This window comes from Apis mellifera, linkage group LG1 (assembly GCF_003254395.2).
Source record: "Apis mellifera strain DH4 linkage group LG1, Amel_HAv3.1, whole genome shotgun sequence".
In the NCBI taxonomy this organism is placed as follows: Eukaryota; Metazoa; Arthropoda; class Insecta; order Hymenoptera; family Apidae; genus Apis; species Apis mellifera.
In genome coordinates, this window is record NC_037638.1 from 5,281,400 (window position 1) to 5,307,912 (window position 26,513).

Below are 26,513 nucleotides of genomic sequence, written 5' to 3' on the forward strand. Positions count from 1 at the left end.
TCCCTAGACTATCCTAGAATCCCCTAAAATCAGATCAATTTAAATTTCGTCAAATAAAAAATTCTTCGTTAATAATTAAAACGAAAATACTTAAAAAAAAAAAAAAACTTCTGCGTTAAAATTTCTTACGAGTCTTAAATTAAATCGAATAGAATTTCTATCTCTATTTCTTAGGATATCTAGAGGTCCCTAGACTATCCTAGAATCCCCTAAAATCAGATCAATTTAAATTTCGTCAAATAAAAAATTCTTCGTTAATAATTAAAATGAAAATAAATAACAATTTTGTCAATAAATGTAAAAAGGTCATATCTTGATCTTTGTATAATTTAATCGTATAAACATATTCGCAAATTAACGTCTCGTGTATCATATTAATAATTCTCATTCACTCCTTTTGTACTTATAAGCAAAAGACGGTTGAATGAAGAAATCAAGAAGTTGAAAAGAACATGTTCCCACGATCGACGAGCATAATCAATCACTCCCAACTGATAATAATAAAAATCCAATTAATTTTTTAATAATTAATCAGTACACGGATTTGAATCGCCTTGAAAAATTTTTTCACGTCGTATTTCATTCTCAATTGCAATTCAACAGAAGATCGATAATGTAACTTTCAATTCATTGAAGATATTTTTGAAAAAAAAATTATAACTTTATTAAAAAAAAAGAAAAATAGAAAAAAATTATTTATCACTAAGATTATGTTAATATTCCTCTCTTACAATTTTCACGTTAATTGAAGTAACAATAGAAGCAACGTGAATGCATAGTATCATAGGAAAATCATGCAAATAATCTTGATCAACGTCGACCATGTGAATGACTTTCGATTCTAAATAGTAAACTGTAGAATTGAATACGAATAATGATGAATTTCTCAATGAAATTCTATATAAAAATTTGAAATTACCAACATTACTTACATACATATATACATTTATTTCATTTATCTCGATTAATTAAGTTTAATTGGATTTTGCTTTTATTCAGATACACACGCTATTATTTGAATTAATTAAAACAAACACTTTGAAAATTTTTTCGTACGAACAGTTTTCTTCTAATAAATCAAATTATCAAATTTTCTACCTTTATATTATAAAGAATATCGGAAACAAATTAAATAAAATCTCTTTTATTTCCTAAAGTATTTAACCATTAATTTCCCCTAGATATCTTCTAGAGTTCCCTAGAGTCCATTATTAATATTTTTTGAATTATTCGTTCAAAGTTTCATCAACTTCGGTATTTCTCGCCAAAAACGGAAAAATAGTTTTATTTGGAAACCATTGAAACAGGGATGTAATTAAACTTTTCCACGTGAACAATTAAAAGTACTGAGAATCCCGATAAAAATCTCGGGAATACGCGTTCCCAAGTCAAAAAGTTTACAAGAGTGAAAGTGTTGCTATTATTATTGCCCGTGATTACGAGGAAAAGCACCATTTGTTTAATTTGCAGCCTACCGAGAACGAAAGCATTTTCGATGTCGCATGATCGTTTTCAACGAGAACCAGTTTGCATACTCTCGATATTTATGGCATTAATTTTCAGTGGATCGCTCCTTTTTTCCTTTTTTCTTCCGTCCTTGATCGCTTCCATTTATTAAGATTCACGAACCGAGTCGTCAATGACCCGATCGTTATTCAGACGAAAATGAGAATTTCGTCGACGAATAGGTGAAATCCATGGGAAGTAACGAAAATAAAGCGGCCATTGTTCCAATAGGAAATACCGTTTCTATGTATACTCTTGGGGAGATAGCGTTCGACCTTCAAAAAAGCGTAATAGGATCGTGCGAAAGTTTTTATTTTGTGGTGCTAAAGCATTGGATCACATAATTATGGAATTGAACATAACGTTTTATCAGAAGGAAAATTAGTTTCTTAATTATTACATACAATTGCTGTTATGTTTATTTTATTTCTGTTTTTGTGCTTGAATTTCGTTATTCTTTGTTTATTTGTTTAAGCTTATCCATTAACAGTAGTAGTTTAAATATAATTCAATAATTTATTATTTTATTTCTTGCATATATTTTAATTGTATGCATTCTTTTTTTCATAAAAAGTTTACTTTGTCTTGCATTCAATTGTTCGTAATAAAATAATAATAATATTATTGATAAATAATATTCCAATACGTACAAACGTACAAATTGGACACTTTCAAATCCCCTAATACTTGAAACACGTTTCCAGTATCACGTCTAGAAGTAAATAATAGGTTGCGGTGTGTAATAGAACAGGATTTATCTAGAATTCAGAAAAGAAATACAAACTGCAATTTTTCCCAACTCACGACTATGTAAAATATCGATCTACGTGTAACAAAGTACATAATGCACGATTATATCTACAGAAAAGATCGTAGATCGCGGCTCGAAGTCATTGTGACTAACACGACACTGCTCTCCGTCCGTTACGTAATATTCGTAAGAGTAAAACTCAAGAACAAATAGAAAGCTGTCTATTGGTAAATATTTATACTTTTTTTAATTATCATTTTTAATTTTAAAAAGTTTTAGCAGGAAAAACAATATATGACACGTATTCGCTTTCGATATATCGAATATTCGTAATATTATATATTATATATTATACATCGAACGCGTTATAATTATATTTCGATTAACCGAATAGAGGGAATTAGCCGAACTCGCCCGAATTTTTCCGATCTGTCACGAGCCCGAAACACTCGTACTTCCAATAACATCGGAAATAAGAAAGAGGAATCTTTCTCTCTATTTTATTCACACTCGCTGTTTTTTTACTTTCATCTTCGATGTATTCAAGAAATGAATGGATGAAAGAAAATAGTCAGTAATTTCTAAATTGGCACCTAAGTTAATAATAGACGTATAACGAGTACTAACAATATGGAATGGAATATTGTATTTCGACCATTAAAAACGCTACAAACTTTTCGAATAACCTAATATACGGAATTGTATGTATGGAACGTTAAAAGAGTTTCGACTATATTTATCACTCTATGAGTATGTTCCATTGAATGTAAATGAAGTTTCCGGTTATTACGATAACCAGACTGGTCGAAACAGGGTAATTTCTTCTTCTTTTTTTTTTTTTTTTTTTTATTATTTAACTATTAAATTTTTCATTCCAAACGTAATATATAAATTTGTTATTTCATCATAGAATTTCAATATACAAATATATGTATATATATATTTTACTAATAATAGAAAGTTCCATTTTGCTTAATTTGAATTATTTTTATGTTATTAAAAGCATTTTTATTGCTCTGTAAAATATAATTGGAATTTCAATTACAAGAAATTGGGCTTCTTTGTTATTCAATTTCCAACTTAAAAGTAAATATTATTGATATTAAATTAATTATGGAAACATTTTACATATTTTATCGTTATAACAAAACTTTCATTAACAATTTAATGATAATTGATAAATATTACTGATATTAATGATAAATGATTATTAATATAATGATAAACATTTTTAATTCAAGATGACCGTTTAAAATATTTTTTCTATATATTTGGATCTTTTGAATTTTGAAACTTAAAATTTAAAATTTCAACGATAAGATACATTAATTCTCGTGAAGAAAAATCTATGTGAACAATGAAACATTATATTTTTTTCATCTTAAATCCTTACGAGGAACACGAGTAAAATACATATGTTATTAATACCTAACTACTTTGTAATTTTAATCGTCCCTCCTCATTTAAAATGCTAAAGCATTTGCAACAGCATCACTTCATTACGAGATTAATAGTATACGTGTTTATATACTCTTGAAAGAATGCAATCTACAATAATCGTGCAATAAAATTTTCTTCGTGAAAATTACTTTTGGAGATAAATAAATTTTTAAAATTAAAATAATCTTCTATTCAAAATGATTCCTCGAAGCAATGCTCATTTAAAAATTTCAAAATATTTTAACGTTTAACGTCATTATCGATCATTATTATTTTATAAAGAAAATAAATTCTATTTGAAATATATAATCTAAAAGTTCATATAGGTCACTATAGCCGATCTTCTATTTAGACACAAATGTATCGTTTATCATATATCACAACACACATATATCATCATCCTTCAACACTTTATTATCACACATTATTATTATTATTGTTATATCACAATCCAATTTCGATTGATCCAACAATGAACTACTTTCTAATCTAATCTTCGTCCTTTTTTCTCCTCCTCCTTCCCTTCTCCCCTCCCTCCCCCGCGCCATTCCGGTTTCGCGATTTTTAACAAACGGCAGCAATCGAAAGTTTTCATTTTGACGCGCAACGTGGGCGTTGATTCAATGCTGATCCAACTTTCCTTCCGGGATCGTCGTCGTGTCTTATTCGCATGTTAAAACGTCACCTTCTCTGCTCGTCTTCTTTGTCGTTTGTTTAGTCCCAGGCATGCGTGAACCGAACCGACATGCAGGTTAGTTGATAGTTGCCGCCGTTTCCTCTCGGTCTTCCTATCTTCTTTATTTTCTTTTTCTTCTCCCTCCTTCCTTTCTCTCTCTCTATCTATCTGTCCTTTTCTTCATTCTTCCTTTCTTTCTTCGAGCGCGTTGCGCAGCGGGCGAGGCGAAAATTATGTAACTGCGCACGTATTTCTTCATCGCAGCACCGCGACTCGTTGTAATTACATTTCCACCGTGAGAGATATCAGTTTCTGGCCAGCGAGCAAATTGTTGCTGCGCGGCCGGACCTCGTTAGCGCAATATATTCTAAACGACGATGTTTGTAACATTAACACGTCGGTATGTCGATACGTGTGTAACATTTTCCTCTACAGGATGTTTTGATATAATTGTGGTCGATCTTTGTAGAGAGATCGATTGTAAAATATCGATCGAGGTTCGTTTGCGAGTTATTATTTCGAAGCCAACTTCAGTTGGCTTCGAACAAAAGCGAGATGAAGATAGAGTGAGATGGTGATGTGACCTAGATAGAGTGAGACAGGGATGAGTGAATCTAACAAATTTATAAATTAATAAATAAGTTTTAATTAATATTTTTGTCATGTCAATTTTTGTGTTTGTTATGAAATTGATTTTCCGAAATTGTTTCATATATATATGTGTGTGTGTGTGTGTATCTTACATATTTTAAGAAGATGTTTGGAACGAATTTAAAATTATATTAATTTCAATATTTTTTTATCAAGATTTCTTTTCTTGTTTTATTTATTTAGAAAATGAAAGGATTTTGTAAATTGTAGATTTATCTCTTTAGTTAAAATTTTTTGCTTGTTATTTATTTTTTTTCTTAAATCACAAAGTGTTTTTTGAGGTTATTATTAATGTTCTTATTAATTCGTGACAAGAATTTAACATTGTATTCGATCAGTTATAAAGTTAAATTTTTATATTAAAGTATCTTTCCTCATCAAATATTCATAAAAATATCTATAACTTTGCATCACATAATAATTTCCTACAAATTGCTTATTACTCGATTACTTTATTATGTAAATTTTACATGTATAGTATTCCTCCATATATTTAAAAAGAATTACACCACATAAAACTTATTACACAAACTATAAAAATGACTTCACCTTTATCTATATCATTTTTAGTATGGCTCTTCGTAATTTATATGTTAATAAGTCTATAGTATCATTGGAAAACTGTTGTGCGTTATTATCTGAAATGCCTATCTCTTAAAAACGTGTCATTTATGTGATACATTTATATTCATTATGTCTAAAAATATTTCGAAAATAAGTAACAGTGTGAACTTACTTATTCTTGAGATTCGATTTTTGATTTTCGATCAAAAATGCACGAACAATTCTTTTCAAAATAGAAAAATATATTTTACACATATTAAATATTAAATATATAAAATTTCTAAAAAAATATCTTATATCTTGTATCTAAAAAAAATTTAAAGCTTCAAATTATGAAAATTCAAAATATTTTCAAAATTTTTAAATACAAAATATTTATCTCTTATTCTAAACCAAATAAAAATATAAAATATCATTCAAACTTTTTACTGTTCAAAAATTTTAATATAAAACATTTTGTTACTAAAAATTAAAAAATTTTTTTTTCAATTATTTTTCTTCTCTTTCTACTTGTATTATATTTCCAACGCAATTAATAAAAATAATTATCCTTGTGAATTCAATAATTCTTCCATTTTCATACGTTCATTCACAACAATTTTTCCGATTTCATGTTTCAGCGATGTGACGCAGCCCGCCAGGAATATTTTCACGCAAAATGATTCGTGCCCTTGTCCTTCTCTGCATGGTCGTTCTACCTCTTGTACGATGCCACAAGGTAACAGTATTTGTCGAGTACCATCGGGATCGGCAAGGACAATGTTTTATTCCCGTGCAAATGTTTCCTTAAAACAAAGAACACGTGTATACGTGGTCGTGGCGTTGACTTGAAATGACAAGATTATTCCGCGGAATCGGACAAAGTTAATTGTCGATCCAACGCTGATTGCAAGACCAATTCACGCTGCGTAAACATTGGCTTCCGTCGGTAACGTTAGGTGCTTCCTCAGTAGAAGAAGAAAGAACAGATAATTATGCTGCTATTTATGTTTATCATTTTACGTTATTAATAGAACTTCTTTGCATAATTCGACTTTTAATAATATTTTAATATATTACCAGTGGTAATAATAATCATATTTATGATTTTATAATGTTATCGACGGAGATCTCTTGCATAATTTGATTTTTTTTAATATTATCAATGAATTTTAATATTAAAATAGATATATATATATATATATATATATATATATCTTAAATTTTCAAAGTTGAAAATTGCAGATTATTGATAATTTTAATTTAAAAAATATATATATATAATTTCAATTCTATCCATTTAATTAATTATCATTTCACGATATTATCGACGGAGTTTTCTTATATGATTCGATTATTTTTAATAATCGTTAATGAATTATAACATTATAAATATAATAATATAATAATATTAGAAAAATCCGAAATTGCAATTTCGCAATATAAATTTTTTATAAAAAAAAAAATAAAATAAATAAAATAACCAGAACAAATATTCTATTTATCCTTAATTTTCCAAAAGAATCTATTCAAAATAAAGATCGATAAACTTGTTTCACCCATCTGAAATATCAAACAATCGTTGAACATTTGCGAAACGATTTTTCAATGAAATAGACCGTGAAATATTTCACTGCTGAAATAATTAATTCGCGAAGGAATAAATTCTTCTTCTTCTTCTTCTTCTTTTCTCCTTCAATCGAATACAACATACAATTTCATAATGAATAATTAAGAAAACATTTCGTGGAAAATGCTTGAACAGATGGTATCGCTTCTCTCTCCCTCTCTCTCTCTCTCTCTCTCAGGATTTTGCACAATGGGAAGTGAAAAGTGAGTCAAGTGTCGTAAAAGAATGCGAGCACGAGGATAATAGGGACAATGGCGGCGATAAACGTCATCGGTAAAGTAACGTGGGAAGAGAGAGGAATAAATTACTGCATTGAACACCGATCTAACTTTTTCGATATAATTCGATTTTCGCATCGCTTTGAACGATTCACGATCCGAATCGATCGATAAATTAGCTTTCGAAAATATCGTTTCATATTTTCGATCGATCGATCGATTCTCGAATTAATTTTGAAATTAATCGAAGAATATATGTATATTGGAAATGAAAAGAAACGAATAATAATTGAATAACGAGATCTCTTAGAAGATCGAGATTGATCCTCGCGAAAGAAATAAATCATTTTAATAAGCCAGTATTAATAATGGAACGATCGATAAGAGTAAATAAAAAAAGAGGTTGATAATAAATAAATCAAACTGGAGATGGATAGTATTTGAGTTGACAGAGCTCAAGTAGGATTTGATAAGAAGCACGATAAAAAAAAAAAAAAAAAAGAAGATAATTCTTAATGGGCAAAAATTTGATTCGGATTTTCCCAAAAGAACTTGAAGAATTTGATAAGAAGAATTTGATATCGCGTGATATCTTTTCTGTTTACATTGCAATTCCATTTGTAAATATATCGTCAAAGCTCGTAGGAAATATGATATTTTCATTGATATCAGACGATTCAATTGTAATTCATCGTTAGACTGGTGCTATGTTTGCTGTATTTCACACGTGTCGACCAACAGTGGAGAGAGAGAGGTTATTAATTATACGGCACTCTAAGCTTCCATAAATCCACGAAATCTATAATATATTACAATTTTTTTTTTAGATTCGGTGCAATCAATTGCAATTTCCAACGGACAGAATCTGTCGTGCGATCGCGAGATTTGAATGATTTGTGAGCGTGAGATATAAAGGCGGATTTCAGATTTAAATAAATCAAATGATAATGTCGTTGAATTTTTAAAACAGAGGTGCGAGATAAACTAAACTAGGGAACTAGGGAAATATATGGAACAGATTAAATCACTAGGAAATTCCATTCCCAAATTTTTTTTAATTTTAATATCGGGACACGTAGATAAGGTTTAATTTTTTTAAAAATTAGACAATCAATTTGCCTTTGTACAAGAAACAAAAAAAAAAAATAGGTACAGAAATCTAGGGATCTCCAGGAAAAGAAAATTCACAATAAATAATTTAATTCTTTCGATTTTTTTCAATACTTATAAATCATCTACGTTTTTAATCTTTATATCGATATTTTTAAAAAAACAATTTGATTTTTTTATAAAAATCAAAAAAATTTTTTTATAAAATTTTTTATATAATAAACGTCACACGATTAATTTTCGAGAGAGAAACATTATGGAGATACAATTGCTAGTTACATACATGAAGACGCGTAAGACTGATGCTTTTAAGCAAAATGTTAATAGGTCGATAAGTTTCGTGCGAATCCCCCGATATAATCAGACCATAATCAATCTTTGTCAAACTGAGCTGATATATATCTTGCGAACTGCGAGTCATTACCAACCTTTCTCCTTTTTCACGCTTTAAATAGATCTTTTCGATTTAATTTTTTCCACGTTAATCGATATTTCAAAATTTCGAACGACAATCGTTGTTCCAAGAATTGCAACAATGTAGAAACGACGAATGTTGAAGCAAAAGAGCTGGTAAAAATGTCTGCCATCTGGTTTTCCATCGGATCCCTAGATTAATTCACCAGGAGAGGGGGAAAAAATATTACTAGTTCATAAATTACGCCGGCAGAGGGCGCGAGGGTTTGTTCACATTTACATTCCTTTATATTCCTTTCATCAATTTATATTATACGCGACGGGAATCGTTTTGCCATCAGACGATCGTTAAATTTCTTACCTGACCGCGCCTTTCAAAATAACGTGTCGCAATAAAATGAGAAAAATCGTGAATGGCTCGCGCTCGTTTATCCGCCAGTGATCGGCCATGGCAAATGCACGCCGCTGCTTCATTGCTTCAGTGCCAACCATTCAAAGAGGGAAATCGTGCTTGGGCCTCGTAGTATACGCATACGATTAGGAGAGCGACATTAGATGATACGGATCTTTTTTCGAGCAAAATCCGGTTCTTTAACCGTTGCTCGACTAATAGGTTTGTCGTCGTTGAGAAAAATAATTGAAATTTGTTTTAACCAATTGAACGCCATCGAATGAAAAAACTCCCATCAATTAAATTCGGTCTCGTTTGGACATCGGATCGGAAAATACGGAGAGTTAATAGGTTAGGAAACGATTTATTTTTTAATTCCAATTTTTTTAAAATTAACCAAACACTATTAATAATCCATTCAATTGGAACATAAAGTAAGTAATTTTTTTTATATAAATACCTATCAAATTAAACAAATGAAAGTGGAAAAAAAAGATAGATGTATCGCTTTGTGACAACAACAACATAAACCAATTTTCCTCGACGAAAAGATGCGATCAGAGAGCATTCGGAGGGGGCCTGGTTTACAAAGTTTAGAAATAGGACAGAGCCCGTGATCGAATTTCCTAACGAGTAATGAGTGAAAGTGATCGACCTTAAAGCGAGCGATCGCAAGCCACCGCGACGAGCGTTAGTTAATTGCGGCTCGATTTCTGTGACACGGTGTATATATACGTGGCCGGGCGCTCTTAAATGGTAGAAGCAGACCTTGGGCCGTGATTGGAAAAACTTTTAAATGCACACGCATCTATTACCTCGTTACCACTATCACGTATGCTATCCTGTTGATCATTGTCCTCGCGACTGCACCCAATTAACCATGCACTTGGCGGCGACAATGCGACTCTTTGTAATGAAACTGAATCCAAGCCGAGATTTGCTAATACGCGTAATTGCCGCAATTGAGGAGGAGGAGGAGGGGGAGGGGGGAACACGCAACGCCAGCTGTGTTTCACGGGAATAATTATGATTTGGAAAGAACGACGGTGGCGCGAACCTTGACGATTATTTGCTCTCCTGTTTTTCCGAGAATTGAAAATTGCTTTTTTTCTTCTTCTTTTTTTTTTTTCTCTCTCGAAGGAAAAGGTTTCGATTGAGGAAAATTTTGATGATTCGATGTTAAAATTGATTTTGTTGAAAATTATACGGCGGCCTTGAGAAATAAATCGATTTGTCAACGAAATTATTTATTAATGATTAAATAATTAATATGATTGGGAGAATTTGCAAGTACGAAAGTATTGAGCGATGGAAGATCGAAAGTGACGGATATTTTTTTTTTTTTTTTTTTTTTTTGTTTCCTCGTTATAGTTCGCGTTATAGTTCCCACGATATAATAGTTGCCACGATTACTTTTTCTTCGATATTTCGACACTTCGCTCTTGGCCGGGAACAATAACGGGAGAACATATCTCTATAAAGAGAAAAAAGAAGGCGAAATTGATAGCATCGAATCGATATCGATCCCCTCGAAATTTGGTGAAATTACATAATGATTGATAATAATAAGAAAATTATCTGTGGCCAGTGAACGAAATCGTAGATCGCAAAATGATATTTTCGAAATATTTTTCCGGAACGGATTATTTATTTTCTCCGTATCTATAAAAGTGAGGTTAAGTTTAAATTGGCTAACCTCTTAAAAAAAAAAAAAATAAGATATTTTCTCGTTGAAAAATCGAAAAAAATCGTAAAAGTTTTGGAATCGAGAAATTTATAGAAGAATGAATAATACATGAACGCTTTAGAAAAAAAAAAATATACGTCAAATCTAATCCAGGGATCTTGATAATTAAAAATCTTTTCGATCTTGTCTTATGGGCCCCTTAATTAAACTTTCGTCACGCGAATATCAACGCTTCTTCTTTTTTTTTTTTTTTTTTTTTTTTTTTTTTTTTCGTTCCACGGCGGAAACGACAGATATAAAACACATTCTTACGGTAAATTTCTTGCCTGTTTCAGATCCACGAACACATGACAAGGGAAGAGATGTTATCGGTATTTCACACAGGACACGAGTCTGGTAATCACAATAAAAAAAAAAAAAAAAAAAAAAGGAAAGAAAAAAATAAAAGAAAATTAATATCTAACAGATAGGCAGCCATGTTTTCTTTCAATTTAAACACTATTCACATTTACTGCCTTACGAAGAAATCGAATTCGTTAAATTAAATTTATTTTCTATTGTACTCTCTCATTAACATATTCGAGATGAAATTTGCGAAACAGAAAAGCGTTATTGCGCAGGCGCAGAAATTATCGCTCGTTTCCCATTCGTCGGGATCCGTCCATCCGCCATTTTTTATTTCCATTTTCAAACTTTAAATCGATATCTCGATAAATCGATACTTGGATAAAGAGTTAATTAAAAAAATATATATTTGACAAAATAATTATCGATTTCGATATTTCGAAATAATGAAAAGACGAGGGAAATTTTTCTTGAAAGATTAGTTTTTTAGTGTCACGACAGTTCGAATCGAATTATTTACAAGTGAAACAATCGATTTCAATACTTTCACAATTTTAATCAAGGTTGATCGTTAATTTACATCATTAGCGGAGAGATATTGCGTATCTCTATCTATTTGCATTTACTTTAAAAACACAAAGCGTCGTGAAACGTAACGTTGACCGACTTGAAATTATTTATAAAAACCTGTAATTTAACTTTAAATAATTCCACGAAACGATTAAAAAATTTAATTGATAATATTTTCCCTTTTTTTTTTTTTGCTACAAAATCATATTTTTCGTACCGCAGATCCACTAACAATCAAAAATTAAATAAATAAAAATTGCCCGAACGTAATTATAATATAAAAACACGACGAATCTTTAAAGAAGAGGACGAATCTTTAAATAATTCCAGTACCAATGTACGAGATTGTGCCTGTGTTGCATTCGGTGCACAAAAGGAGTACAAGGGAGCCGGAGATACACTTGAAGGCCTTCGGGAAGGACATCAGTCTGTCGCTAAAGCCTACGGAAGGGTTGCTCAGAGGAAATCATTTGCCCATGTGGACCGTCACGAAGAATGCGTCGCAACCTGATGGCCTCCACTACGAGAAGGTGACGAATGTAAGTTTTCCGCATACGTGGTGAAAAGTTACTTTGAATATATATATATTCTCTCTCTCTCTCTCTCTCTCTCTCTCTCTCTCTCTCTCTCTCTCTCTCTCTCTCTCTCTCTCTCTCTCTAAAGAGAAAGAGAAATAGAAAGAGAGAGAGAGAAAAATTAATTTTTTACTCGATCTTTTGTTTACGAGTATTTAAAAATGAAAAGCACAGAATCAGAAAACCAAATAAATGCAAAATTGTGCAGAATCGCATTAAAATTCTCATCAAGCATTTCAAAATATATTTTAATATTATCTTTCAGCATTTATCCTCGTCCTCGACCACAATATAAATTCCCATTCCTTTCGTCATGTCATTCGACATTTAACGAGAGACACGTTAGGTGGAGGCAAAAAAAAAAGAAAAAGAAGGAAAAAAAAAAAAAAGAAATGAGGCCTGTTCAGGCGTCTCCGCAATTTTTGTGCCCCAGAACAATGTTTGCATTGTTCCCTTTAAACGCGAAATTTTTCGAAAATCGCATAAAATCGTATGTCTACGTATGGCAAGCAACACGTATGTACGGTTTGTTGCCACACATATTTTAATAATTGTTATTCCCGTTTCAGGCCGACGTGGATATCGGTGACATCTATCAAGACACGACGAACATGGCGTCCATTCTGTTGCACCGGGACACGAATGGGAAAGTGCTCGTTGTAAGAAGCTATTCTTTCTTAATGCACTCCTTTCGAAATTCCCGCCATTATTGCGGGCTCGTCTTTCGTCAACTGGCGCGATTCACTTAGGGGGCCGCGTCTCGGCTTATAATTACCGTAATACCGCGTGAATCGTTGCCGTAGAAATTAGCAGGGACAACGATTAAGAAAAGATTGTGGTGAGTCATCGTTACGACGTCTGGCGTATTTCGTGAAACAAGAGAGCAGGAATTTAACGACGCGACGGGAGAAAAATTTATCGAAACGTTTAACCTGATTAATTAACCTGACCTAACCTAACTTTTTCTTCTTAACACCAAGATTTTCTATTTTATTCCGTTAATTCTTCGATTGTTCGAATCGAAACAGTGCATCCAGTTTCCTGTCTCATTTCTCAATTTATATTTATGAAAGATTTTTAAATTTTTTACTATGCTATTGATTAAAAATATTGTTTGATATTTAAAACAAAAGTTGGATTAAAATTGTTTCTTCGTTTGCACAGAAATTTTTCCACGTGATTTTATAATCGTGCTATCTATCCATTAATTAACCTGACCTAACCTAACTTTTTCTTCTTAACACCAAGATTTTCTATTTTATTCCGTTAATTCTTCGATTGTTCGAATCGAAACAGTGCATCCAGTTTCCTGTCTCATTTCTCAATTTATATTTATGAAAGATTTTTAAATTTTTTACTATGCTATTGATTAAAAATATTGTTTGATATTTAAAACAAAAGTTGGATTAAAATTGTTTCTTCGTTTGCACAGAAATTTTTCCACGTGATTTTATAATCGTGCTATCTATCCATTAATTAACCTGACCTAACCTAACTTTTTCTTCTTAACACTAAGATTTTCTACTTTATTCCGTTAATTCTTCGATTGTTCGAATCGAAACAGTGCACCCAGTTTCCTGTCTCATTTCTCAATTTATATTTATGAAAGATTTTTAAATTTTTTACTATGCTATTGATTAAAAATATTGTTTGATATTTAAAACAAAAATTGGATTAAAATTGTTTCTTTGTTTGCACGGAAATTTTTCCACGTGATTTTATAATCGTCCTATCTATCGATTAATTAACCTGACCTAACCTAACTTTTTCTTCTTAACACCAAGATTTTCTACTTTATTCCGTTAATTCTTCGATTGTTCGAATCGAAACAGTGCACTCAGTTTCCTGTCTCACTTCTCAATTTATATTTATGAAAGATTTTTAAATTTTTTACTATGCTATCGATTAAAAATTGATTAAAAATATTGTTTGATATTTAAAACAAAAGTTGGATTAAAATTGTTTCTTTGTTTGCACAGAAATTTTTCCACGTGATTTTATAATCGTCCTATCTATCGATTAATTAACCTGACCTAACCTAACTTTTTCTTCTTAACACCAAGATTTTCTACTTTATTCCGTTAATTCTTCGATTGTTCGAATCGAAACAGTGCATTCAGTTTCCTGTCTCATTTCTCAATTTATATTTATGAAAGATTTTTAAATTTTTTACTATGCTATTGATTAAAAATATGTTTGATATTTAAAACAAAAGTTGGATTAAAATTGTTTCTTCGTTTGCACAGAAATTTTTCCACGTGATTTTATAATCGTCCTATCTATCGATTAATTAACCTGACCTAACCTAACTTTTTCTTCTTAACACCAAGATTTTCTACTTATTCCGTTAATTCTTCGATTGTTGAGTCGAAATAGTGCATTAGTTCCAGTTTCCTTTCTCAATTTATATTTATGAAAGATTTTTAAATTTTTTACTATACTATTGATTAAAAATTTTGATTAAAAATATTGTTTGATATTTAAAACAAAAGTTGGATTAAAATTGTTTCTTTGTTTGCACAGAAATTTTTCCACGTGATTTTATAATCGTGTTATCTATCGATTAATTAACCTGACCTAACCTAACTTTTTTTTCTTAACACCAAGATTTTCTACTTTATTCCGTTAATTCTTCGATTGTTCGAATCGAAACAGTGCACTCAGTTTCCTGTCTCACTTCTCAATTTATATTTATGAAAGATTTTTAAATTTTTTACTATGCTATTGATTAAAAATATTGTTTGATATTTAAAACAAAAGTTGGATTAAAATTGTTTCTTTGTTTGCACGGAAATTTTTCCACGTGATTTTATAATCGTGCTATCTATCAATTAATTAATCTGACCTAACCTAACTTTTTTTTTTAACACCAAGATTTTCTACTTTATTCCGTTAATTCTTCGATTGTTCGAATCGAAACAGTGCACCCAGTTTCCTATCTCACTTCTCAATTTATATTTATGAAAGATTTTTAAATTTTTTACTATGCTATTGATTAAAAATATGTTTGATATTTAAAACAAAAGTTGGATTAAAATTGTTTCTTTGTTTGCACGGAAATTTTTCCACGTGATTTTATAATCGTCCTATCTATCGATTAATTAACCTGACCTAACCTAACTTTTTCTTCTTAACACCAAGATTTTCTACTTTATTCCGTTAATTCTTCGATTGTTCGAATCGAAACAGTGCACTCAGTTTCCTGTCTCACTTCTCAATTTATATTTATGAAAGATTTTTAAATTTTTTACTATGCTATCGATTAAAAATTGATTAAAAATATTGTTTGATATTTAAAACAAAAGTTGGATTAAAATTGTTTCTTTGTTTGCACGGAAATTTTTCCACGTGATTTTATAATCGTCCTATCTATCGATTAATTAACCTGACCTAACCTAACTTTTTCTTCTTAACACCAAGATTTTCTACTTTATTCCGTTAATTCTTCGATTGTTCGAATCGAAACAGTGCATTCAGTTTCCTGTCTCATTTCTCAATTTATATTTATGAAAGATTTTTAAATTTTTTACTATGCTATTGATTAAAAATATGTTTGATATTTAAAACAAAAGTTGGATTAAAATTGTTTCTTCGTTTGCACAGAAATTTTTCCACGTGATTTTATAATCGTCCTATCTATCGATTAATTAACCTGACCTAACCTAACTTTTTCTTCTTAACACCAAGATTTTCTACTTTATTCCGTTAATTCTTCGATTGTTCGAATCGAAACAATGCACCCAGTTTCCTATCTCACTTCTCAATTTATATTTATGAAAGATTTTTAAATTTTTTACTATGCTATTGATTAAAAATATGTTTGATATTTAAAACAAAAGTTGGATTAAAATTGTTTCTTTGTTTGCACAGAAATTTTTCACGTGACTTTATAATCGTGCTATCTATCGATTAATTAACCTGACCTAACCTAACTTTTTTTTCTTAACACCAAGATTTTCTATTTTATTCCGTTAATTCTTCGATTGTTCGAATCGAAACAGTGCACTCAGTTTCCTGTCTCACTTCTCAATTTATATTTATGAAAGATTTTTAAATTTTTTACTATGCTATCGATTAAAAATTGATTAAAAATATTGTTTGATATTTAAAACAAAAGTTGGATTAAAATTGTTTCTTTGTTTGCACAGAAATTTTTCCACGTGATTTTATAATCGTGCTATCTATCGATTAGTTACGCGTTTGACAAACAAAATAGAACATTAGAAACGAGGAAAAGTTACACAGAAATGACATTTCGCGATCGTTTTGACATTTCCATTTCGAGCACGGATAATCGCGCAAAGCGCGTTACGAAGATATCGCTTGTGCAAAACCACGAAAAAAAGCAATAAAATTCGCCATATCGGTTTCATCTTGCAGAACAGTAACTTATAATTCACTGGATAACCGGCTATATATATATATATTCCACGATTATGCGTCCAACCGACCGAGACTCAATTTCACTTAGGAAGTTCGATCTTTTATGAAGTCGTAAAAAAAGAAAAAAAAAAAGAAAGAAAAAAAGAAGGAAAAAAAAACTTCAAGTTATTGGCAAAGCTGCTATTTACCCATCGAATTACTCAAAGTCCATTGACAGAATTGTTAGGAAAGAGATGCTTGACTTAGGTGTAGCGGAACTTATTTATAATTATAATATTTCTTTGCAAAACTTCTTCTTCTTAAAATCATTCCATTGAGGAAAGGATCAGATTATCTTACACCATTATTTTTTTTTTTTGTATCTTTAAGTATAGTATATAAAGAATTATTGGTTTCAGTATAATTGGTATATAAAAATATCCTGGTCACTATATTGAAGGATGCTTAGATATTATTACATTATTGAGAGTATTTTTTATATCTATTTGTTTTATATTTCTACTATTTAAATAGTATAACATTACCAATAATTATCTTCATACGATTGCCTAGATGTTTTAAGCAAACTTGAGTAGTTAGTTAAGGAAATGAAATTACCATGCATTTGCGGCTTCTATTATTAGAAATTGAGTATGTTACGGAGAATAAATCATTCAAGAAACAAATTGCCCGTGGATTTATGTTCTTTGTGCTATTCGCTAGGAGAATAATTAAAAACCATTGTTATGATGATTGATAGTGCAATTTGAAGGAAAATAATGCAATTAGTAAATTCGTGTGTAAATATAAGAAGGTCTTTGAATTTTTTTTTTCTTTTCTTTTTTCTTTTTTCTTTTTTCTTTTTCTCTCTCTCTTATTCCGCGAGAATAACTAGATAGAACTCTTATTTAATTACATAACAAGACGTGAAAGAAACAAATTGTCTCATTGTCAATTCCAGCAGTGAAATGTATTGGAGATCTACCTTGACAATGATTTCATTTATGACCATAGGATAGAGAATTCTTTAAATCGAGCGAATCCATTGATAAAATGGAAAAATATTTCAAAGTCATTGTCATTGCGTTATTAATAACATTTTTTTTTTTTTATTAGCGTCGAGGTGTTTCTTATATAATGATACTAATAATTTTTTTTTGTTTATCTCGTAACGAAAACTAAAAATACACAATATATATTGATTTTATTTATTTATTAATATTAATTTATTTATTAATTGATTTTATTTATTTTGAATGGAGATAAAATTAGTGTAATTAAAAATTTAAAAAAAAAAAAAAGGAAGATATAATCTTAATTAATCTTGTTATATCATAAAAATAGGACAGATCATTTTATTATTTAATTTGTTATTAAATCGACAAATTAGAAATTATATTTTATTTTTATATACTATTTAAATTACAAATTATATTTTACGAATAATTTATGTATATTGTGAATAATTACGTAAGAAAAAGAAAGTAAGTATAAAGAAAAACATTAATAATTAAATGCAGTGTAAATTTTCTTCACGCGCAATCATTGAAAAAAATCGTATTCACGTTCTCGGAATGGAATTCCGATTCTTTCACCTTGATAAATATGTTGTTGGCACATTATCGAATGCACATTATTCGCAGCAATGATTACACGTGAAAATTTAGATCTAAAATTAACATTTTTTTTTTTGTAACATTAGAATATTCACAGTTTCTTTTTTTTATCACTTTATTCAAAAATCGGATGAAAGGGTGTCCTTGACGATTAACGATTAACGTTAATCTGTTAATCATTGCGTAGGATGAAACATGTTCGAGAGAAGTCGAACAAAGTTTTGGAAAGCAATTTCGACATAAAGTATATAAAAAATGCGAGAAAAACTATTATATTTTAAAGAACGATTACACGGTGATAAAATCTTCTTAATGAATGTTCTTAAATTTTTAACACGTGACAATTTGTTTTCCATTTAAAATCAATAAATATTTTAATTAAGAAAAATATTACAATAAAAGTAACTTGAATATTTTATTATAACAATTAAATTATTTCATATATTTTTTGAAATATTATAAAATAATTAAAAATAGTTTTTTAATTCATCAAAAGAAAAAAAAAAAAATATCACGTTAAAATGACATTTGCTTGTTGTGAAACATCTATCATTTCTATTTAATGTTTATCTAAAATACTTTAATGTCGAATTAACATAAGCAGTTAATCTATTCTGTAGATATATTAACCACTAATAATTGTCTTCTTCCATACGTTAACCACTAATAAATTTCTATTGTAACACACCTTGCTGTCAAGTCGTAAGTAACTTTACCACTATGGACGACCTAACCTAATTTAAGAACCCCGCACATTAACCACCAATGATTCTTCTTGTTACGACTCTTGTATAAATAACCACATGAATAAATTCCAAAGACAACAAATATCGTCAATTCGCGTTACATAATGCCGTAAAAGCGTTGTTCTATATGACCCCATGTGTCCTGACCTTTCGCTTTCACTCTCCCTCTCTCGTTTGACCAATGTACCTCTCTCGAATCGCGAATCGAATATGTTGATCGTATACCGGATCGAAAATATCAACGATCGATCGACTTTGATTACTTCGCGAAACTCGTATATATTTCATTTTCGTTAGATTCGTATTAAAATTAACACGTCGCGGTAATTATAAACGATGTAGACGTGAGTCGTTGACCATCGAATGGAAAATTGGCGTGTAGCGCATGCGCGTTTAAGCTATTAACCGATTATACTTCGTTATCTCGTTGAATGTGCAGTTAACATATTATTGCGGCAGGAAATGCTAATTGGTACTATTGTTTATTTTATAATTGAGAAAATTTTTGAAAAAGTAACATGAATTTCAAAATAAGAATATTGAAATTCTAGAGGATTTTTAGAAAATTTTAGATCAGTAGAATATTAATAGAAACTAGGTTTGAAAATTCGAAAATTAGGAAAAAATTAGGGAATTAATGTATTTATGAAAGAAATTTTTAAAATTACAAATGAATAATAAATCTTTAATATCTTCGATGTCTAAAAATAATATAATGGAAAAAAAAGATATAATAAATTGTTATCTGCTTCTTACAAAATATGAATATTATATAAATTTACTTAAAAAAATAACTAGAAAATCTTGATTCTATCTAGGATGGCAATATTGGTTCAGAACTAGTAATACGACCACTGCCAGATAGGATATTGCACGAAGTAGTAGGCAAGAATTCGAATCTTCACAGAGAAGAGTTATTGCCAAACGTGACACGAAGTAAAAGGAACTTGAAGCGTACGAATCATCACGTGGTATACAAGAAAGTGAATCGTTCAATTGGCGACGAATACAGCGATTACAGTGAGTGATCTTTACGTGTTACCACATCGAAGGTGAAATCCACTTGAGATCGATTTCTCGTGATTAAACATCGATTTTAGCATTGATGGAACCTGACCACATGGCCAAGAGGTTTAGATCTAAACGATCAATTTCCACCAGAAGAAAGAGGGAAGCACCGTACGTAATTTATCCGGAAATTCTGTGCATCGTTGACTATGATGGATATAGGTTAGTTAAAAGTCAATATATTAGAAAGCATATTATTATTAAATGCATCATCGATATTTGATTATTTAATTCAAAAGAAATTTATTAAAATCATAAAATTTTCTAAATTCCATAATTATTCCAAATATATTATTCATAACCTATATTTAATACATAATTAAAATATAAAGTAAAATTTAATCTTTGTTTTTTATCAGACTACACGGTGGTGATAATGTACAGATCAAGAGATATTTCGTGTCCTTTTGGAATGGAGTAGACTTGAGGTACAAATTATTAAAAGGGCCAAAAATTCGCATCAGTATAGCTGGAATCATAATATCACGGGTGAAGTGCAATTTGATAATCTTTTATCAGAATACGATTGTTTCATGAATCAATCTAGTTACTCATAATTTTCTATCTATTTTTTTTTTTTTTTCTTACCTGAAACGATATCATTCAGGGAAGAGACGCTACGCCTTATTTGGAAAGAAATCGCGTCGGTCGAGATGCAATCGATTCGGCAGCTGCGTTGACCGATATGGGGAAATATCTTTTCCGAGAGAGACGACTTCCGGTTTATGACATCGCTGTCGCTGTTACAAAGTAAGAGTGCACATTTCTTTAAATTCGATTTAACTTTTACGTGATTAACATACGAAAAAATGTTCTATTCTGTTTATTTCTCTCTTTCTTTCTCTCCTTTTTTTTTATATCCTTCTCATTATCCCTTCGATATCGATATAATACAAATTAATATTTTTTTTTTTATTTTTTCTTTTACAAAATAATGAAACTAGAAAGAAAAATAATGATGTAATAACAAATGAAAAAACGTATTTGAAAGATTATTGTAGAATGCCGATTTCAATCGAATTTCAAAAATGAGTATATCTTTGATATTATGCTATTTTATCATTTTACCACAGCAGTGATTTGGTGATTTCATACTGTTTGATTTTTATTTCGCAAAACAGGTATGATATGTGCCGTCGTAGGAAAGGCGGCCGCTGCACTAAGGGAACTGCCGGTATGGTTTATTACATAGCGATCACGCTTTCTTTTTCAACTTTTTTACTTCTCTTCGATTTTTTTTCTTCTTTTTTTTTTTTTTTTTTTTTTAATGTTAAAATCTTTTTCTCTAATTAGCATAATTGTATAGTATTCACATCTAGCTTGAATGTATATTAGTTTTTCACATTGCCAAGATGGCGTACTCAGTGGGGATGGTACATTTATGGAGGTTAACTCAAAAGTGATATTCTTTTTTGAAATGAAAATCTATATATTTATATATTGAAATATTTAGTTTTACTTGATAGAAAAATAAGCACAGTATACAATATAATACAATAAAAGTTTAATTTAAAGAAGAAAGCAAGAAAGAATTTCACTTAATCTTCTGTAAATATGGTATTTGAAAAAAAAAAAAGCATCCAGTTTATAATTATTCAATAGTGTACGCCATTTTAGTAAAAAACTGAGCTTGCTAAATATATTGCATATTCATTATTATTTTTGTAGGAACGAATTATAAAATAGAATTGAATTTAAAAAGGTAATGGTATACTAATATATAATCAATAACATACAGGCTTTCTTTTTATCGATCTCAATTACATCATATGTTTATTTGTGAATATGATCAAACATAGGAATTTTTCGGATTTAAAAAGTCAAAATTTATGCATCCTACACTTCTTCTTAATCAAAAAGCATCAATAAGCATGTATACATAGTATGGAAAATTTCACTTAAATTTTTAAAATCATTGAATCATTAATAACAAACCCCATTATAAACATATATATATACATAAAAGATAATATAAAAAAATATATTTCGTTTCGTAAAGGGAAAGATTAATTTACAAATTTTTTAATTCGTTGTTCACAATACGATGTACATAACCTCTACTTTTCACAACAAGTTCATATATATATTACATATATACATACATAGATGATATTCTTACATATTATTTCGAGAAATAACAGTTTAAAACTATTAAAATAAGAATCTGTAACTATTCATACCTGAGATGCAACATTCGCTAATTGGTAATTATTTACACGCGCGCTACTAGTAGTATATTTGCTTTATTATAAATCCACCGCTATCACCTTCCGCAAGCCGTGTCCTCAATGCTGAACGAGGAAATTTTGAATAGGGTATGTAATAAAGCTTCACGATATTTGCTTTATTATCAATATCATTTTTCCTGAATCAATATCATTAATCATCTATTTTATATAAAATCTTGCAAAAATTTAAAAAAAAATATAATTTTTATAAAATTTTCATTTGCATTAATGAAATGTCATTTTCATTATTCATGTATAAAGTTCGTTCATTTCCTTTCTATGATAATTATTTTCAAAAAAATTATGCTTTATGCATAATATATTTCAAAATTGAAAATTATCCTTATTCATTATACATTATAAATTAACATGGTTTAATAGAAAATGTATATAAAAGATTATAATATCTCACAAAATATTTACATTATTGTTTGTCAAAAATATCGTATAATGGATTAGACATATGAAATGAATGTTTCCAATAATTGTCCCGTGACGTGGTCTGAAATAAACAGGGGTTGTGAATCCACATGATAAAGAGGAAATTTTGTTGTTGCATTGCAGATTAGATATGTGCAGGAGGCAATACGCGAATGACGTGTGCAATAGAGGAACCGCAGGTACGTTTCTCGAATTCGAAAGAAACGAGATTGACGAGAGCCGAAAATTATTTGATTTATTATCTATGTGCACTGCTCTTGCGAACGTTTATATTTCTACATTCTAAGATCTTTTTTTGCTGCAACTCGGCAATTTAAGATATGGTTGAAAATACGATAAAGGAAGTCCTCGAGACTTTCACAACCAGGGATCTTTCGTGGTTTATACTGTTCGAGAATTTAAAATCATGCTCTTTTGAATTTTTCCAATATTATATAAATTTAAATAATCTGTAACATTAGTAATAAAATCTATGTCTAAAAATTAAATTCTTCAGAAATCTTTTAATAAATTCTAAAGTGATGTTTTTCAAGAAATGAAATTTAATATAAGCTTGATTTTTATTTTATCAAGTAATGTACAAAGAAAAAAATATTAAAATTATTAAAAAGTGATTTGTTATTAAAAATTTTTCACTACTCGTTCATATTCAATTCACTTCATATTAAATTAAATATTGAATTATTTGAAAAGTATTTTAATTTACTTCTATTTGAATTTATTTTTAAAAATTAAATTTAATGTATTTTACAAAAATCTCGAATAGTATAATATTCTAATCACGTTTATGTTGCTTTGTTCTATTCTATTTGTTTTCACCCTCTAATAGCTTGAAAACTTCTTTACACTGTTTGAATTTAGATTGTAAAGAGAAAAATGGCGGGTCAGAAAAATGGCGATTGCAGCTTCCTTCTGAGCTGAACGTGAAACATTCTATCGCGGCTTACCACGCGTATTTTCTTGTTTCTGAATTTCACTTTTCTTAGTCTGGGATACACGTTTGCCTTTCTCTCCTTCACTCCTTCTATCACTCTTTTTTTTTACTTTCCTGATTTTTACTGTGAACGTATATATGTATATATATATATATATACACGCATATATACATACATATATATATATACAAGCAAAAATGAAAGTGGTTCTATACTTGGTCTAAAAAAGCTAAAAAAAGGAAAAAATTTTTATTTGAAAGTTTTTCTTTTTAATTCTTTTCTTCTATTCGTTTATTCTTTGCACAGTGGCTACGGTTTCTTAGTTGTGTATATTTGTTTGCATACACATAAATCGTACACGACCTTGGCATTTACATACAATCTATCGTTTGCAATTATATACACTTTACCACAGAATTTTTTCAAATTAATCGTTCAATCCTAATGGTATTTCGTTAATCTAAGAATAATTTAAGAAAATTATCATCCTTATCACTTCCATGTTCACTGTAACGTTCCTGAATCACTCACACTCACGCCCTCTTTTTGTCTCTTCGGGCTGCATTACTGTCAAGGACTGATTGATCGGTAAGTTTCAAATCGAAGCGACCGAGAATTTTAAAATGAAAGATAAATCGAATAAACGATATCGTAGAAATTAATATATTTTATTTTTTTTTCCAATATTAAAAATCCTTATAGAGGAAAAATAATCAATTGAATCGATCTTCATAGCAGAAAAAATTTTTATTTATATTTCGAAAGCCTTGGTTAATCGATTGACGTTAATTAACAAATGCATGTTTGCTTATTAATCAATTAAAAGCTTTTATAATTAAACAAATACTTATTATTAGTTAATTAGATTAATATTGGTATTAAATATTCGCTAAAATTTTGTAATTAATAATAGTATAATGTCGATAATGCCTTACCTTCTTAAAGAAACGTGTCTTTGTTTTTGAGAACAGAAAAAGAACAGCAAAATCATTTCACAATTCAAGTTTAATTCATATTGCCAATTTAGTTGCAATATGGTCAGTTGCAGTACTTTCGAATTGAGGTTATATATCTATTAACGATCAAGTCGTGATTCTGTTACGATATATACTTAGATAAATTATCACGATACAATCATTGTTTCGACACAGTGTATTCGTAAACGAATTTTAGTTTCCTTTCACAGCACGATCACGATTCCAGTACGATTTATACAAATTTTCAACCACTAATTCAATCTAGTTTCAATAATAATTCGAAATACGTAGTTACGTATTCTCTTAAAGATTCACGTGACAATACTAAACGTAATAGTTACGTATATATACTTTAAATACATACGATTATTCGCAATATACAAAATTTTCTATAAAATCATAATTCAAATTTGATTTTTATTATTCTATTCAATTAAATTATTATTATTAATAATATTATTAATTCATTGATAACGATATTTTAATTAATAATTCAATAAATTTTCATTCTCAAACATTCTCAAAATTAAAAACATGTTTAATTTCATTGCTCTAGCATTAACTGAATTCGCTAAATGTGCAGCTAGTTTAAATAACAATTTAGTAACGAATTAATATTTTTACATACATATTCGCAAAGTTGAAAAACATTCAAATTGATCGTGTGTTTTTATCCAGGATTTGCGTACGTGGGTGGAGCTTGTGTCGTAAATAAACGTCTCGAAAAAGTGAATTCGGTTGCTATCATCGAAGATACTGGCGGATTTAGTGGAATTATTGTCGCAGCCCACGAAGTCGGCCATTTGTAAGTCTATTGTTATTAACACTTTTGACACTTTTATCGAAACTTTTGAAAATCTTATTATAAAATTCTTTTAATTTTTTAAATACAATTATTTTTTTATAAAAATTGCCATTATTTAAAAAAAATTCTTTATTCAAATTTAAAATTAAATAAAAATGAAAATTATTAATTTTTACAATTAATCAAAGTTTGTCTCAATATTAATTTTTCATTTAAGGCAGCAATAATTTTACAATTTGCTTTAAAAATTGTTTAAATTAAAAATAAGATTATATTGAAATGTCAAATATTGTAGATTGGGTGCAGTTCACGATGGCTCACCACCGCCTAGTTATCTTGGAGGACCAGGAGCCGAGAAATGTCGCTGGGAGGATGGCTACATTATGAGTGATCTCAGACACACAGAGAAAGGTTTTAAATGGTCCCATTGTAGTGTGTCGTCATTTCATCATTTCTTAAAGTATGGTTCATTTATAATTTATGAATCTTTTTCATGAATTTCCCTGAGAACTGTTAAGTTATATATTAAATTTACAAACAAAATAAAATAAAAATATCTTCAATAATTATATCTAAGTTACAATACTATAATTTGATTTTGTTAATATATTTTTATATACATAAAGAAAATCTGAAATGTATAATTATGCAATGAAATAATTTCAATATTTTTATTTCAGCGGTGATACAGCCACCTGTTTATACAACGCACCTCACGAAGACGAAGCTCTTCCTAGAGTTTTACCTGGGAAACTTCTTTCCTTGGATGCACAATGTCGAAAAGATCGAGGAACGAGTGCATGTTTTGTTAGTTTTATATTATATCAA

General features: G+C 29.4%; 1 protein-coding gene and 1 long non-coding RNA gene across 15 annotated transcripts in view; one reads left to right on the forward strand and one right to left on the reverse strand.

The window, feature by feature from the left end:
* Positions 1–25,216, reverse strand: part of LOC102653866 — a 50,878-nt gene extending 25,662 nt beyond the window's left edge. For both annotated transcript variants that reach the window (XR_003306536.1, XR_003306537.1), the window contains exon 1: positions 24,839–25,216. This is a non-coding gene — a long non-coding RNA (uncharacterized LOC102653866). The remainder of the gene's footprint in view (positions 1–24,838) is intronic.
* LOC409468 (venom metalloproteinase 3) overlaps positions 1–26,513 on the forward strand; it is a 68,062-nt gene that overhangs the window by 38,374 nt on the left and 3,175 nt on the right. For 7 of the 13 annotated variants that reach the window (XM_016916096.2, XM_016916121.2, XM_006562764.3 and 4 more), the window contains 12 exons: positions 6,209–6,306; positions 11,353–11,413; positions 12,263–12,471; positions 13,077–13,166; positions 20,050–20,251; positions 20,332–20,461; positions 20,659–20,788; positions 20,907–21,049; positions 23,092–23,147; positions 25,559–25,685; positions 25,981–26,145; positions 26,366–26,492. In XM_016916096.2, coding sequence (XP_016771585.2) covers positions 6,247–6,306; positions 11,353–11,413; positions 12,263–12,471; positions 13,077–13,166; positions 20,050–20,251; positions 20,332–20,461; positions 20,659–20,788; positions 20,907–21,049; positions 23,092–23,147; positions 25,559–25,685; positions 25,981–26,145; positions 26,366–26,492 — 1,500 coding nt within the window. In that variant the 5' untranslated portion in view covers positions 6,209–6,246. Of the gene's footprint in view, positions 1–2,434; positions 2,485–4,255; positions 4,449–4,546; positions 4,774–6,208; positions 6,307–9,283; positions 9,682–11,352; positions 11,414–12,262; positions 12,472–13,076; positions 13,167–20,049; positions 20,252–20,331; positions 20,462–20,658; positions 20,789–20,906; positions 21,050–21,420; positions 21,474–23,091; positions 23,148–25,558; positions 25,686–25,980; positions 26,146–26,365; positions 26,493–26,513 lie in introns of those variants that run through there. The other 6 variants (XM_016916134.2, XM_006562768.3, XM_016916130.2 and 3 more) reach the window with 6 other exon arrangements.